Raw genomic sequence first — 16,632 nt, 5'->3', positions numbered from 1 at the left:
TGTTATAATATGTATTACATATGTAGTGATACGTACTATGTTTCAAAACATTCAAGAAGAAGATAAACACCAAATTCAGGAATAGTGTTTACCTCTGGGGAGGGAGGGAAGAAAATGAGATTGGAGGAAAGGCTTCAAGTAAGCTTTATTTCTTTGGGGAAAAAAAAAGGGCTGGCCCTGTTGCATAGTGGTTAAGTTCCTGTGATCCGCTTTGTTGGCCTGGGGTTCGTGGGTTTGGATCTTGGGTGCAGACCTACACATGGCTTGTCAAGCTGTGCTGTGGTGGCATCCCACATACAAAATAGAGGAAGATTGGCACAGACGTTGGCTCAGGAACAACCTTCCTCAAGCAAAAAGAGGAAGACTGGCAACAGATGTTAGGTCAGGGCCAATCTTCCTCACCAAAAAAAAAGATGCAAGGCTGGGCTGGCCCCGTGGCTTGGTGGTTAAGTGTGCGCACTCCGCTGCTGGTGGCCTGGGTTCGGATCGCAGGCGCGCACCGACGCACTGCTTGTCTGGCCATGCTGAGGTCGCGTCCCATGTACAGCAACTAGAAGGATGTGCATCTATGACATACAACTATCTACTGGGGCTTTGGGGGGAAAAAAAGATGCAAGGTAAATAAATATAACAAAATAGCTCATAATTTTATTTTATTATTTATTTATTTATTTTGTGAGGAAGATCAGCCCTGAGCTAACCTCTGATGCCAATCCTCCTCTTTTTGCTGAGGAAGATTGGCCCTGGGCTAACATCTGTGCCCATCTTCCTCTACTTTATATGGGACGCCGCCACAGCATGGCTTGACAAGCGGTGCATCGCCGCAACGGGGATCCGAACCTGTGAACCCTCGGGCCAAGGAAGCGGAGTGCGAGAGCTTAACCACTATGCCACCTGCCCCGCCTCTAGCTCATAATTTTAAAACAAGATGTTTTAAAACTGGTCTCCCTGAGTTCTCCTCCCTAGTGACACCCATCCTCACATCCCTTGTGTATCTTTCCAGAGATATTTTATGCACATGCTAGAACACATATGTATATGTATTCCCCCTACCCCACCTTCTTTTCAAACACAAATGGTAGCAAACATTGCATACTGTTCTGAGCCTCATTTTTTTCTTAACAATGTATCTTGAATTTTGCTACATGTCAGTACATAAAAAGCTTGCTCCATTTTTACAGCTGCACAATACTTTGTGTGGCTTTTTTGAGCTAGTCTCCTATAGAAAGGATGTAGACTATTTCTATTCTTTTACTACAACAAGCATCACAGCAATAAATATCCTTATAAATAAGTCACTCTGCACAGAGGTATGTATTATAAATTTCTAGAAGTAGAAATGCTGGGTCTTTTCAAACTGCCCTCTAACAAGATTGTACAGATCTACTTCTTGCTCCAACATTTTCCAGTGCTTGTTACCCAATCACAGATTAACAGGGTATTATCAGACTTTTTGATCTGAGAAGCAAACATGGTATCTCAATGCAAGTTTAATCTGCATATTTTTAAAATTATGAATGTAACATATTTTTACAGTGCAAAAAGCCATTTTGATTTTTTTCTGTAAGCTTTCTGTTATTTGTCCAGTTTTATGAATTTCTTTTGAACCATGAGCAATTACTTTTGTAATAAAGTAGCCAATGAGGCTATTTTTTTTTTTTTTAATGAGGAAGATCAGCCCTGTGCTAACATCTGCCAATCCTCCTCTTTTTTTGCTGAGGAAGACTGGCCCTGGGCTAACATCCGTGCCCACCTTCCTCCACTTTATATGGGACGCCGCCACAGCATGGCTTGCCAAGCGGTGCATCGGTGCGTGCCTGGGATCCAAACCGGAGAGCCCCGGGCCACCCCAGCGAAGCGCATGCACTTAACGGTGCACTTAACCGCTTGCCCCACCGGGCCGTCCCTGGAGGCTATGTTTTTAATGCAGGGTCTGGAGATCCTTCACCCAGTTTTGTCAGAAGCTTGTGATGCCTTCAAAAAGACTTTGCGCATTGTACCAATATCAATTTCCTGATTCTGATATTGTACTATAGTTATGTAAGATGTTACCACTGGGGGAAACTGGGTGAAAGCGCACTGGTCTCTACGTATTATTTTTGCAACTTCCTGAGTCTGGAATGACTTCAAAGTAACAAGTTTAAAAAAAAAAATGAACAAAATTCTACGCTACTTTTCTGGTTGTGGGGCCTCTGCACTGACCTCAAACTATGATCCTTAAGCCATGATGGCTCTCAAGTCTGTCAAATGACAAGCCCCACCTGCTAGACAGCCATTGGGTTAGAAGGTACATCTGAGGACCTGAAACAAGGGCAAGTCTTTGGGGGCTGACTCTGGCCTCTGACTCCCTTACGTTACATTCTAACTCAGTAAGCACACAGAAGCCAGGGGGTAATAGTCACAGTATCCTGTATTTCTTCTGAGTTTTATAATGTTCCATGTCCATTCATTTATCCCAGTGATAATGAGAGTAGTGAACTCTCTCAACAGGCCCTTTGCAAGGTACACAAGCCCCTCCTTTTCTTTTTGTTGTCATCCCCTGAATATCTTCTATCCGAACTGGTTGCTCAAGCCATACGCGATTCTCTGGAGGCCCCCTAACAAACCTTTGCACACCATTCCCTGCATCTGGGTCTGCTCCCTTTTTCTTCCAGTCTTTTTGCCTACAGAACTCTTATTTATTCTCCAAAAAAGTGCAAGCATCATCTCCATTAGGAAGCCTTTCCGAGCCCCCATTTCCACAGCTTCCAACCCCACTCCAACAGGCAACGTTAACCTGATCTTCTTGGCACCCTACTGCAACCTCCATTAGACAAATCTCCATTAAAACATTTATCTCACTATATTGTCATTATTAGTTTAAACATGTCCATTCCCACTGGACTGAAGACCCTTTGAGGGCAGAGACTTTGTGACATTCACCTTTGGATTTTCAGTGCCTAGCAGCAATGCCATGCTGTAGGTACTCAATAAATATTTAGTGAATGAAGGAGTCAGGCCAGGGACCGGGCAGCCTCCTGTGCAGTTCAGGGAAAGCTAACCCAGGTCTTAGGTAATTCATTTCAGGCCAGAGCCAAGTGTTTTGCAGAGTCAGCTGAAGCTCTGGCAGCTGTCCCTGAGCTCTTGCCTCTGGTTAGGCTCCCTGTGGCTGTGTGACTCTCTGTGTCTCATTTCCTTTATCTTTAAACGTGGACTAAAAGCATCTCCTCACAGGGCTGTTGGGAGGATTACAAGAGATAATGCATCAAAAGCTCTTAGCACAGTGCCTGGCCAAGGTTAAAGAAGGTTCCTCAAAGATATTTCTGTGTAAGTGCTGAATGAATGAGTGACTGAAAGAAATGACTTGAGGTTGCTTGTTCATTTATTGAGCACCTACTATGTGTCTCGTACTGCGTTAAGTACACCACATTGGAGGGGTCTTAACACAGATTGCAGGAAATCAGGGAAGGTTTTCCGGAGCTTGAGTTTTGATAGGGGATGAGCCTGGAAAGGCGAGGGTGGAAGTAGTTGATAGCGACGGTGGGTATTCTGGACCGAGTCCGCAGGTTCCCGCTTGAAAGCTGTGTGGAAGCAGCTGGCTCGGTATCCATGAGTGCGCGCGGCAGGGCAGCGTGGTGATGAGGCCTCAAGCGCTGGAATCGAAGTTGAGTTCCAGTCCTGTTTAGTTATTAGCCGCGTGACTTTCGCCAAGTTACGGAAGCTCTCTGCGTTCCCTAACTGTAAAAAAAGTCTGTTAAGAATACTCACCTGCCAGGGTTCCTGAGAGACCACGTGACCGTTAGCATGCCCAGCGTCGCTCTATTTAGAAAGCAAAAACGCCCAGGCCGGTCACTGCCAGTCGACAGGGCTCTACGCCCGGCGTGCGGACGCGTGGGTTCCCTCTCCGAGCATGCGCAGTGGGCCCGCGGTGCGGCCCGTCAGGCACTGCGGTAGGCGCCCTGGGGGGTGGCAGGATCGTGACCCCAAGATGGCGGCGCCCAGCGAAGGGGCTGAGGCTGCCTCCGGCGAAGGCGATGGCGGGGGCAGCGGCTTTGAATCGTGGCTGGACGGACGGTTGGAGGCACTGGGAGTGGACCGAGCCGTTTACGGTGCCTACATCCTGGGTGTCCTGCAGGAGGAGGAGGAAGAAGAGAAGCTGGACGCTCTGCAGGGTATCCTCTCTGCTTTCCTGGTGAGAAGCCCGGTCACATTCCTTTAGCCTCTTGCTGGCCCCTGTCAGTACTTCGTATCACCTTTTCCCTGATGGGTGTCCCAGAGGATTAGTGGTCTCATCTAGGAGAGGAATACTCTTCTGAGGTCTGGGGCGCAGGGGAAGGGGGTTGCTCTAGGGTTTGGGGAAGCCGGAAGGTTGCAGGTGCATAGAGAGGAATGGCTTTCTCTTATTCCTGGGGACAAGGCCCTCTCGGATGCTTGTGAGTGAACTGGATGAGCATTCTTCCGAAGGCATTGAAATATCTAAGTGAGAGTTTTATCATAAACGTCTAACGACCAATTTCATTCTCATCCGTTGACAATGTTCAGAGGGGAGGAATAAAGTGCTTTGGGATGTCTGTGCCCTTTAAGAGGCAGTGTCCAGGGCTGTCCTATGACAAAAGCCTGCAGGAAGTACTCTCTCAGTTCCTATTTTGGAGGTAGGAGTCCAAAAAGGGTAAAGTAGCGGTAGAAATCTTTTCATGCCTAGACAGAACTGAAGCAAATATCGGTCTTGGTCTTTTATAGTACTTAGAAATGCAGTAGTCATTGGTGTGTGTGAGGGGGGAGTAGATGGGAGAATGAGAGAGATCAGAGTTGTAAGGAAGAGAGAAACTAGGTACTTAGCCTCTTAGAAGCAGAGTCAAGAATTCAGAAATGTGTTCTTTAAGGTATGTGTAAGTGGTACATCACCAAGATGTCCACTTTTCCAACCTGATCATTTCTGCTGCCATCATCTCCACTGACACTTACTTGGTAGAAGTGCAGTTCATTGATTGTGTACATGGTTGAAATATAACACTAGTGCAGCTGTCCCAGGTCCTCCTGGCAAGGGCCACTTTTAACTTTTAGTCCCAGAGCCTGCTCTGGTGAGATTGACCTATAAATGGGAAAAGCTTTAACAGCTTGTGATGCAGTTCATAGTCAGTGGAATACAACACAGTGCAATAAATTCTTTTCTTGGACCCTAACATTGCAAGTTGTAGGGGGAAATAGTAAGAGGCAAGCAATTAAAGTTAGTTTTTTATTTTTAGCTGGGAAGTGTCTCAAGACTCCATGAAAAAGAAGTTGAAATAACTTGAGTGCCCCTTGGTACCAGCTTGTTTACCTGTTCTATTCCTGGTGTCATTATTTGGAGCTGTATGTCTGCTGATAAAGGCAGGCATGAATTTGCCTTAGACTGTTAACAGTCTCTTGGTAGAAGAGACAAAGTTATCTAGGACCAGAGTTGGTTCTTTATATCTGCCTCTTGTTTGCATAAACCGTAGAAGACAAACTCATTTTTAAGAGTGGTTTCCCCCTTCCGTCTGCCGGATTCACACACCATGCTTAAGTTTCTTATAGTTTTCCCAACCCGTTCTATGTAGAAAATAACTTTGGGAAGAATTGGCCAGGCCGGGGTCCTGTCCGCGAAACAAATGAGGAGCGACTTTACAGAGCAGCAAGGCCAGTGAATATGGTAAATATCGAACATGTCATTCACAGTGCTGCTTATTGTCTGTCAGTCAGTCAGTTGGGCTGCATATAAAAGCCCCTGACTGTTCTACCAAATCCTTTTCTAGGAAAAACAAAAGGCATAGCCAAATCACTTACCAGATTGGGCTAGGATTGAGTATTTGGTACTAAGAAGTTTGTCAGCAACAATTTGAGGTAATATTCAAGAACAGTGTATATAGTCAGGAGCAAATAACAGTAAACAAAAGCTTTCTATCATTCTTCTCTTTATTCCCTCCAATAGCATTTGCATTGATTGACTGATCAAATTTCTGTTGATGGATTACTCTGCCAGGCACTGCCCTAAGTGCTGGGGGTACCTCAGGGAACAAAACAGACAGAAATCCCTGCCCTCAGGGGTTGCATTCCAGCAGGGAAAAACATAATCAGTAAGTTATATAGTGTGTTAGAAAATGATAAGTGCTAGGAAAAAAGGAACATTGCAAGAGGATCAGGAGTGGAATGGAGAGGTGAGTTGCAATTTTAAGTAGGATCATTACATTAAGTAGGGTATTACATTTTATGGCAGCCATTTATATGCCAGCCTTCTAAATTATAAGTGTCATGAGGCCAGGGACTATTTCTCTCCTATCTCTTAGCACTCATCTTAGTGCCTTGAACGTAGCCAGCACCATCTGGATGAATAAGTGAACAAATGGATGAAGGGAACTACTTTGTTTTGGGTGAGGAGACTGGGAGAATAAACCACCTTTCCTCCAAGAGCACACTTTCTCTTTTGCCTCTGCAGTCCTTTTTTCTTTTCCTCTTCCTTGGCTTTTCCTGCTGGAGGTCCATGAACTACAGGAACTCTGGACCAAAGAAGTTCTATATGTCTGGCATTTGTGCTTAAAGGATGCAGGTAGAGGATGGAATCCTTTGTTGGATACAAAATAAGGATGTCCACAGTGTCTGTGTTCTGCCTCTCCTCAGTTTTCTTTGAGAAATAGTATAATGTAATGATTGAGAACATGGGTTCCGAGCCAGACTGCTTGGGTTCAAATCCTCTTTAATACACTTATTACTTGTACGACCTCAGGCAAGTTCCTTAACCTCTGTGCTTTGGTTTCCTCATCTGCAAATTGAGAGTAGTAATAATACTTACTTCATGGGATTGTTTTAAGAATTGAGAGTTCTTATGTAAAGTATTCAGAACAGTGCCTGGCACATGGTGAGCACTTAGTAAATGTGACAGCTCGTCCTGAGGGGTAGAACATGAAGATGACGAAGATAGCCATAATGAAGATGGAGGGAAATAGCCGTATTTGTTGAAATGCCTATTTTTTGCCAAGCAGAGGAGGGACTTTATACACATTCTCATTCATCCTCACTAAAATCCTGGGAAGATGTGAAGCTCAGAAAGTTAAGAAACTTGCTCATAGATCTGGATTTGAATTTAAGTATGTCTGACACCAAAGCCAATATCCTTATTGTTATACCATGCTAAGGAGGAAGATAGTTGGCATGCAGAATATGTGTGATGGGGCCAGCCCGGTGGCGCAAGCGGTTAAGTGCGTGTGCTCTGCTGTGGCGGCCCAGGGTTCGTCGGTTCAGATCCCGGGCGCGCACTGACACACTGCTTGGCAAGCCATGCTGTGGCAGCGTCCCATATAAAGTGGAGGAGGATGGGCACGGATGTTAGCCCAGGGCCAGTCTTCGTCAGCAAACAGAGAGGAGGATTGGCAGATGTTAGCTCAGGGCTGATCTCCTGACCAAAAAAAACAGAAAAAATTAACAAAGTATCTGCAGACTCCTTGAGGCCCCACTCATAACTAGCTATGAGAGAGACCTGACCCAATATCATTATTCAGAATATGTGTGCTTACGTAAAATGGACAGAGGGATGGTTGGATAGGAGACCATCTACTCACTTATCTCTTCTTTATTACAAGTCAGCAAGCTCATGGATATGTTCCAGCAAGAAAGTTGATAACCTTGGAGGACGTACTGAGTTAAGTATATCAGCCAAGGAAGATTTCACAGAGGAGAATTTGACTCAGGCAGCAGGTTTTTGCTCCAAAGGAATGAGGAGGACTGCCCTGAGTTGGTGGGAATCCCTTCCCCTGGTTTCCCCTGGAGCTTGGCAGGATGGAGTGGGTGCTCTTGACCTATCGGTTGTGGATTCTGGGACTCACACACAAAATTACTTCTGTGTCCAAAGCCTCAGAAGAGAAACATGCTCTCTATTCTGTGGCTCCCACACCCTCCCCTGATTTTTTTTCATCACCAGCAGGGAGAGCCGTACCTCGGCATAGGCCTTGTTCAGGTTGAGTGCTCTCTCAGGAAATTAATTGTCTGCTTTTCCAACTAGGAAGAAGATTCCCTCCTTAACATCTGCAAGGAGATTGTGGAACGATGGTCGGAAACTCAGAATGTTGTCACCAAGGTGAAAAAAGAAGGTGGAGTTTGAGTTTTTACGTCTAACCTCCAGTGCCTTTCCCAAGAACCTTTACTATATAGCTGTTAGGGAGGGAGTTTTCAGTTTCCTCCATTGGATACTCGTTTTCCTTAAGATAATTTAAACTGGCTGACACCCAGCAGCTTACTTTAACTTTTTTTTATTTTTATTTTTTTGGTGAGGAAGATTAGCCCTGAGCTAACATCTGTGGCCAGTCCTCTTTTTGCTGAGGAAGATTGGCCCTGGGCTAACATCCGTGCCCATCTTCCTCTACTTTATGTGTGGGATGCCTGCCATAGCATAGCTTGATAAGCGGTGCATTGGTCCGTGCCCGGGATCCGAACCCACAAACCCCGGGCCACCAAAGCGGAGCACGCACACGAACGTAACCACTATGCCACTGGACTGGCCCCTTTAACTTTTTAACTGAACGTTGCTTTCCTTTTCCCCTATTACATTTTTCCACTTCAGCTGACCACAGTTATCTTCACTGTGGTTTTTGCTTTTTTCTTTTTCATCCTCTTTCCACTGCCCCTTGTAGATTTGCATTGCAGATAATTGCAGAGAGAGGGTCAATTATACTTTCCCACCTCCCACCTTTTTTCATGTTCTCCTTTCATAACACTATGATTGGTCTTTTACTTTATTCAACTAAACACTTCACTCTTTAAAATGAAAAGAAATAGGTTAATATGCTCACCATTAGGATCATAAATTAGCTGCAGAAAAATCAAATCATAAAAGCCAAACTTGAATAGAATCTATTCTAAACTATCTACACCTTGGTTCTCAGTCTTGGCTGTGCGTTAGAATCACTTGATGTACTTTAAAAAATGCCAGTGCTGAGGCCACACCATGGACCAATTAATTATATAAACATCTTTGGTGTTGGGGCCCAGGCATTGTTTTTTTTTTTTGTAAAAGCTTCCCTGGGGCCGGCCCCGTGGCATAGTGGTTAAGTGCGCACGCTCCGCTGCTGGCGGCCCAGGTTCGGATCCCGGGCGCACAGGGGTGCACCGCTTGTCAGGCCATGCTGTGGCAGTGTCCCACATAAAGTGGAGGAAGATGGCACGGATGTTAGCTCAGAGCCAGTCTTCCTCAGCAAAAAGAGGAGGATTGGCATGGATGTTAGCTCAGGGCTGATCTTCCTCACAAAAGGAAAAAAAAAAAAAGCTTTCCTAGATGATTCTGATGTGCAGACAGGCATGAGAACCACTACTTGATGCCATTGCCTCCTTTCTATGAGAGTGGAGAACTTAATAGTTGATTTTATTTTAAAATAATCTAAGAATTTCACCTGGCATAATTATCGATATGAAAGGGACCAGCTTAGGGCCAGTCCCGCAGCTTGGCAGTTGAGTGCGTGAGCTCTGCTACTGGTGGCCCGGGTTCGCATCCCGGGCACACACTGAGGCACTGCTTGTCCAGCCATGCTGAGGCGGCGTCCCACATACAGCAACTAGAAGGATGTGCAACTATGACATACAACTATCTACTGGGGCTTTGGGGAGAAAAAGGGAAAAAAAAGGAGGAGGATTGGCAATAGATGGTAGCTCAGGGCCAGTCTTCCTCAGCAAAAAGAGGAGAGTTGGCCTGGATGTTAGCTCAGGGCTGATCTTCCTCACAAAAAAAAACAAAAAAAGAGACCAGCTTACACTGATGCTAGATTCCTTCTTAGGTTTCTGGGTTGAGAGGGGAGCAAGTTGCATATTTGGAGGCTTAATTTTCTATAGTTCTAATGCAGTGCTTTTCAACCTTTCTTTTAAAGCAGCGGAACTTCAATATGTAAAACAAGTAAAAGCTGGGTTGCTCTGATTGAAGACGGATACAAGACCTAAAGCCTGGCCTGCATGGCCTTTTCTTGCGTTTGTCATTGGCCCCTGAGGCACCTCCTTTGAACCCCAGGGCTCTAAGTCAGCAGATGCCATTGCCTTTACTCCAAGCACTGCCTGGGTGGACTAGTAGTTCGGCGAGCTTGTTTTCTCTCACATACAACCTTGTTGTCCCTCCCTTCCCTTCCACCACCTCCCAGATGAGGTACAGGCCATTGCCACCCTAATTGAGAAGCAGGCACAGATCGTGGTGAAGCCCAGGATTGTGTCAGAAGAGGAGAAGCAGAGAAAAGCTGCCCTCCTGGCCCAATATGCTGATGTGACAGATGAAGAGGAATATCCTTTTTGGAGTCTCGGCACTGTTCCCTGAGCCTCAAGCCAAAAGCGTTTGCTGGTTTGCAGTGAGCTTTGTGAAGTTGCCAATCCCCCTCTGTACTATAGCTTAATTTTCTCCTCTAAAATGGCAGAAGAGAAAAAGTCTATGGCTCTTCATGGGTGTAAAGAATGATGTTGGAATAGTTGATATTGGACTTAAATTTTACAACTCATAATCAGTATGTTCCTGAAAACTTCAGTGTAAAACAAATAATGCTTTAACAATGGACCGTTTATATTGTGTTTTCAGAAAACAAGGTATAGCTATAATTATTTATATTTGTATAATATCTTTCTGTGCAGTGCAGTGTCACATGTATAATCCATCTTTATATTCTCTCCCAGTTGATAAGGAAACTGAGGCACTAAGAGGTGAATGGGTGATCAGAGATGTTCATAGAATTAGTGGCAAAACCAGAACTAGAACCTGGATATTTTTGGATGAGGGATTCCCAAATTTGGAGCAGTTTCATTTGAATCTTTTAGAAAAAATATTCCAGTGACCGCATAATTAAAAGTGAGCCTGAACCCCAAGCAACACCAGAATAAATCTGGAATTTGAGGGGACTCTGTAAAATGAAAGTGTTGCTGGTAGGGGCAGGTTTGGTTCCCTGTGAATTTGAAATTTGTTTGAGAAGTAGTTAGCTTACTGAGCCTACTTGAATGGAGTAGACATCATACCAGAAATGTCAGCTGTCTAATCACTAGTTTAGAAAAGAGTTTTTAGGCTCTTTTGGGCCAACTTCGCTTCTGGTTTTTCCTCATGATTTTTCTTGCCAGCGTTAGCAGAGCTATGGTTCTGTCAACTTTAAAGTAAAATAGCCAATTATTTTACCAGCAAAATGAGTTTATTCGGGAATACCAAAAGAATTTGAGACATGCTAACTATGCCGAACCACAGGAAAGTCCCGAGAACAAAGGGGAGGAGCTCGCTTTTACAGAGAAAAAGGGGGAGTTGGGAGAGGCTGTTCTAAATGAAACTTCATTGGAGGAGAGTAAGAGTTCAGGGTGGCGACAGTTCCTCATTGACTGAACTGTGGTATTTTCTATTGGCTGAGCTTGTTTCTGGGCAAGAAGAGAATCTTCCTCCTGCTTGAGTAGTAAAATAGTAGGCAACTTCCTGTTGGAGATGCAAGGTAGTCTCTTCCTGTTTGGAGTAATTAATGGTGAACAGAAGAGTGTGAGAACTGCCTCTACACACTTTCCTGACTCCAATTTTGGTTGAGGTTTCCCTTAGTAATTTTCACAGTTCCAATTACAAAATCGCATTTCTTGGGCTAGAAAAGAATGTTTTAAGCAGTGGTTCTCCTAAGGACTTGTTAAAACACAGATTGCTGAGCCCTACCCCCTAAAAGTTTCTGATTTAGTAGGTCCAGGGTGAGGCCCAAGAATGTGCATTTCTAACAAGTTCCCAGAGAGTTCTGGGAGACACACTTTGAGAACCACTGTTTTAGAGGTCATCTCGCCATCCTGTGGCTTCTGGGTAATGTGGCAGTCCACCCAGACCAACTTAAGTTCCTTTTCAGCCTCCAAGTGATAAGGCTCTTATAGATGCTCTGAACAATCTTCCCCAAGTTGAGACTTCTAAAGATGACTCTCCTGGGTCTACCACCACATCCCTGACAGTGTCCTTCCCTTCAGCATGCTTTTCCTACCCATCAGTTTATTGAGTGTCTTCTCATGTTGGATTGGGATGTGCTAACCTTTTGTTTTCTGTCTGATTTTCCTTAACATCACCCACTGAAGCAGATGAGAAGGATGATTCAGGTGCCACCACAGTGAACATTGGTTCTGACAGATGTATCCTTCTGTATGTCCATCCCCATGTGCTTCTACGTAGAATCCTCTTGAGGATCAGTTTTTATTTTGGTGTCATTGCTTGGGTCTCCCTTTACCCCCAGGAACTCGTGTCAGGCCAGCATTATGAGCCCCATTCCTAGGACAGCCCTAAATAGTCAATTTAGCAAGAACTTTCCTCAAACAAAACATGCTAACATGTACTGTGAAGGGGTTAGCTTAGAGGAAGAATTTCTAAGGGAAAATAAAAATCTGTATTCCCTGTGTATAGCACTGGGTTTCCCAGCGCTGTGGAAGAAATTAAAATAATATTGAAGTTTTGGTCTTTGTCCTCAAAGACTTTATAATTTGTTGGAAAGAGAACACAACCACTGAATATTTTAAAGCTGAAAATATGGACAGATTGAAACATATGTGCTGAGGAAAGTCCCTACTGACAGAGTAACTTATGAAAAGCTTCCTAAAGAAGATGGATTTAGAAATCCACCTTAAAGGTGAGAAGTAAGGTGGATTATCAGAGAAGAGGAGGTTATTTCAGGGAGACTTATTTATTTGAAAGCACTAAAGTGGGAAAAAGTTATGTTTTAAGAGTAGAGAGGAGCTTATCTGATAGTAAGATGTTATGTTTTTAAAGTCATAAGAAATGAGAGATAAAATCTTTTCTTTTTTTCTTTTGTGAGGAAGATCAGCCCTGAGCTAACATCCGTGCTAATCCTCCTCTTTTTTGCTGAGGAAGACCGGCTCTGAGCTACATCCATAGCCAATCCTCCTCCTTTTTTTTCCCCCAAAGCCCCCCAGTAGATAGTTGTACGTCATAGTTGCACATCCTTCTAGTTGCTGTATGTGGGACAGGGCCTCAGCATGGCCAGAGAGGCGGTGCGTCGGTGTGCGCCCGGGATCCTAACCCGGGCCGCCAGTAGCGGAGCACGCGCACTTAACCGCCAAGCCACGGGGCCGACCCCAAGAGATAAAATCTTTGCGTAGGTATTTTCTAACCTGTTAAACTTACTATTTCATATCTTATAAATTCAGAGTTTATGGTTATTAGAACATGATTTTCACTTAAGCTTTATTGATCTAGGGAAAACAAATTGATAAAGTTTAGTAAGGTTAAATAACTCTTTTCAAGCATTTTAATAGTGCCAGGTATATAAAAATTTTGCTAGTTATATTAATACTTTATTCACTAAAACTAGCCTAGATCCTCCAACAATATTCTGCCATTGAATGATATACTTATTCTAGAATGAAATTTCATTTTCATAAAGTATTTTAACATTCAGATTTAGATAAGTCTGAATGAGATTTTTATTCTGAGGGTTAGTTTTAAACTTTCATAATGGTAGTTTTAAGATTTACCATTAGACAAAAGATAAACATAAGGACTTTTTTTTTTTTTGTGAGGAAGATCAGCCCTGAGCTAACATCCATGCCAATCCTCTTTTTGCTGAGGAAGACTGGCCCCGAGCTAACATCCGTGCCCATCTTCCTCCACTTTATGCGGGACGCCGCCACAGCATGGCCTGACAAGCAGTGCATCCGTGCGTGCTGGGATCCGAACCCAGGCCGCCAGCAGCGGAGCACGCACACTTAACCGCCACACCATGGGGCCGGCCCCAGGACTTCTTTTTTTTTTTTGTGAGGAAGATCAGCCCTGAGCTAACATCCATGCTAATCCTCCTCTTTTTGCTGAGGAAGACCCGCTGTGAGCTAACATCTATTGCCAATCCTCCTCCTTTTTTTCTTCCCGAAAGCCCCAGTAGATAGTTGTATGTTATAGTTGCACGTCCTTCTAGTTGCTGTATGTGGGACGTGGCCTCAGCATGGCCAGAGAAGCGGTGCGTCGGTGCTCGCCCGGGATCCGAGCCCGGGATCCGAACCCGGGCCGCCAGTAGCGGAGCGCATGCGCTTAACTGCTAAGTCATGGGGCTGGCCCAAGGACGTTTTTTTAAGACTAGGAATAAGTAGAGAGTATTCAAGACTCAGCATGTAGAGAGAGGACAGCAAGAATGAGGAAAGAGAGCAATAGTTGGGACCTGTGTGACCTGTGCCTTAATCCCTTAACTCACCTATAGCTCTGTTCCGAAACACCAATGTGGAAGATGTCCTCAATGCCCGAAAACTAGAGCGAGACTCGCTTCGGGATGAATCCCAAAGGAAGAAGGAACAGGACAAGCTGCAGAGGGAGAGAGACAAACTAGCCAAGCAGGAACGAAAGGAAAAGGAAAAGAAAAGGACACAAAGAGGGGAGCGAAAGCGATAACCTTGGTCCACTCTATTCTCTCTTCATGAACTTGATCAGAGGGAGAACTGGTTGTGCACATGTATATTTAAGAGAAATGAGAGAACATTGCAAAGTGGTTTCCCAAGACATTTCCCCTTTTGTTTACATGGTCAAAAGGAAAATCACAAACACTTCTAATTACAAAATGTGCCATGTCTCTGTGGTGTGGGTAGTCAGATAATTATAGTTGATGTCTGTACCAAAGATCTGGAATGGGGGCAACCTTTATATTTTAATACTGAAGTCCTGAGCTCCTGTTGGCACCTTTAAAAAGTCTTCTCTCACCTTCGATAAGCAGGAATATTCAGAGAGCTGACAGTTAACAGTTTTTATCCTGAAGGAGAATCATGACCACTCCTTCCCTGAGATGAAATGTGGGAGTGTAAATTGCTTCAGAAGTAGTAGTCACCCCTAAATGTATTGTTTTATGGCTGAAATAGAAAGCTAATGAAGAGTCCTACCTGGATCTAGATTTTTTGTTACATGGCAACAAACTAGGAAAATGAGAAGAAATACGGTATATGTTCTAGATTTGAGAATGTTTTTTAAAAAAAGTTTCAGCCTATGGGAGGAAAAGAGGTATCTTTTTAAGTAGAGATAGTTACATTTTTCCTCATCTCTAGGCTGTGATTTTAAGAAGGATGTGTCAGTATTGAGTGCAAGGATATCACTGTTAGCTAGATTCATTTTTTATAATCATGAATCCTTTTGATTGCTAGTAGAGATTTTAATCCTGATTTGCCCTAAAACATGATAAAGACCTGATAATTACAGGTTTAGAGAAACTGGAGGAACTGCCCTTTTAAGGAAGAAACACTGGAAATCTCTGCTAACACAAAGATATTTAAGAGTGTACATAGTAGGTGCTCAACAAACTGAATGAGTGAGTGAATGGAAGAACTGCTAGGGAGAGTCAGAGGTGAGCAGGAACTCTCCATTTCTACTTTTGTCACAAGCCACATTTAATTGTAAATAAGGCCTTTCTCTACAAGAAGCATGAAGAGAGCAATTTCTCTGACCAGACGGAAAGTAGATATTTTATACCAGGGGTCGGCAAACTGCTGCCTGCAAGCCAAATTTGGCCCAGTCTGTTTTTGTATGGTGCAAGCTAACAATGGATTTTACATTTTTAAAGGGTTGTAAAAGAAAAAATGTGTGACAGAGACCTTATGTAGCCTGTAAAGCCTAAAAAGTATTTACTGTCTGGCGCTTTGGAGAAAAAGTTTGCCGACCTCTGTTTTATACCATTAACTATGAAATTAACAAAAATTTTTACCTTTATGCAGAAGGTAAAAAGAAGCATGGTTAAGGAAAAGATGTGTTACCTCTATACACTCCTATAACCGTGGTATTGCAAAAACTTTTAAATTAACCATCTTCTTAAAAAATAAACTTTATTTAAATCACTGTCTTCCGATTTATTCTGATTCCTTCCAGCTATCACGGAAATGAATTCTGTGTGGATAGTCAATTAGGAATGTGTTGAATTTTACTTTATGCTTTGTTTTGATCAGCCCTATAATCTCTTCTACTAGTAGAACCTCTTCCTGGAATCCATAAAATCTCTGCCTCAATTTTCCTTTCTCTGAGGTTGGGTATTATGAGATCAGAAAGATTACCTTGTTTTTTGGAGTCAGTAAATGGGCTTTGAAGTCCTTTGAAGTACTGTTGGAGTCTTAGTCCTTCATGTGGCAGTAGCAATAAGCTGTGGCGTATTGAGAGAGCCTATTTTAATTTAGTAACCCTTATTTTGGATTTTTGGTTTATTCTCACCTTGATTTGAGACTCTTAAGATTAAGTCAGGTTATATCCATGGACACCTCAAGGGTACTTGTTTCAATCTAACAATCCTTTCTTCAGAGACTGTATTATGTATGTTACACTTAACTGTACACTTGAACTAATGTTTAAACAGAAAAAAAAGATCAGCTCATTAGGCTTTGAGTAAGGTTATCCACTTACTCAGGGGCTAATAAATCCTTTATGTCTAAAATGTTCAATATTGCAAAGGGCAAATTTTAAACAACCATATCTTCTATGGTATGATTGACATTTTAGGCCAAATTTTGGATTTCAGTTATAACATTAATTCCCAACCCTCTTAAACATTATAGTAGTAGATTATTCAAGTGGGAAGGACACTGATATAATTCAAGGCAATTTTCAACCACCTTTATATAAATTGCTTTTTCTTTTTTATTTATTTATTTTATTTTTTTTCCCCCCAAAGCCCCAGTAGATAGTTGTATGTCATAGCTGCACAT

At 43.3% G+C, this 16,632-nt stretch overlaps 1 protein-coding gene across 1 annotated transcript; it reads left to right on the top strand.

The window, feature by feature from the left end:
* Positions 1-3,938: 3,938 nt before the first annotated feature.
* Positions 3,939-15,779, top strand: CCDC43 (coiled-coil domain containing 43). Its single transcript, XM_058561184.1, has 5 exons — positions 3,939-4,171; positions 7,994-8,081; positions 10,113-10,248; positions 12,029-12,087; positions 14,160-15,779. Exons 1-5 carry the CDS (start codon positions 3,968-3,970, stop codon positions 14,345-14,347), a joined length of 675 nt encoding a protein of 224 aa, XP_058417167.1. The 5' UTR covers positions 3,939-3,967; the 3' UTR covers positions 14,348-15,779.
* Positions 15,780-16,632: the final 853 nt, after the last annotated feature.

Source organism: Diceros bicornis, chromosome 18 (genome assembly GCF_020826845.1).
Source record: "Diceros bicornis minor isolate mBicDic1 chromosome 18, mDicBic1.mat.cur, whole genome shotgun sequence".
Classification (NCBI taxonomy): domain Eukaryota; kingdom Metazoa; phylum Chordata; class Mammalia; order Perissodactyla; family Rhinocerotidae; genus Diceros; species Diceros bicornis.
Note: the sequence above shows the minus strand (reverse complement) of the source record. Positions and strands in the feature narration are given on the sequence as shown.

Bases quoted from the DNA above. Each gene is read 5' to 3' on its own strand.
- CCDC43 (XM_058561184.1), top strand. From the start codon at position 3,968: ATGGCGGCGCCCAGCGAAGGGGCTGAGGCTGCCTCCGGCGAAGGCGAT. The intron at 4,172-7,993 runs GTGAGAAGCCCG...TTTTCCAACTAG, and splicing joins GTATCCTCTCTGCTTTCCTG to GAAGAAGATTCCCTCCTTAA. The intron at 8,082-10,112 runs GTGGAGTTTGAG...ACCACCTCCCAG, and splicing joins CACCAAGGTGAAAAAAGAAG to ATGAGGTACAGGCCATTGCC.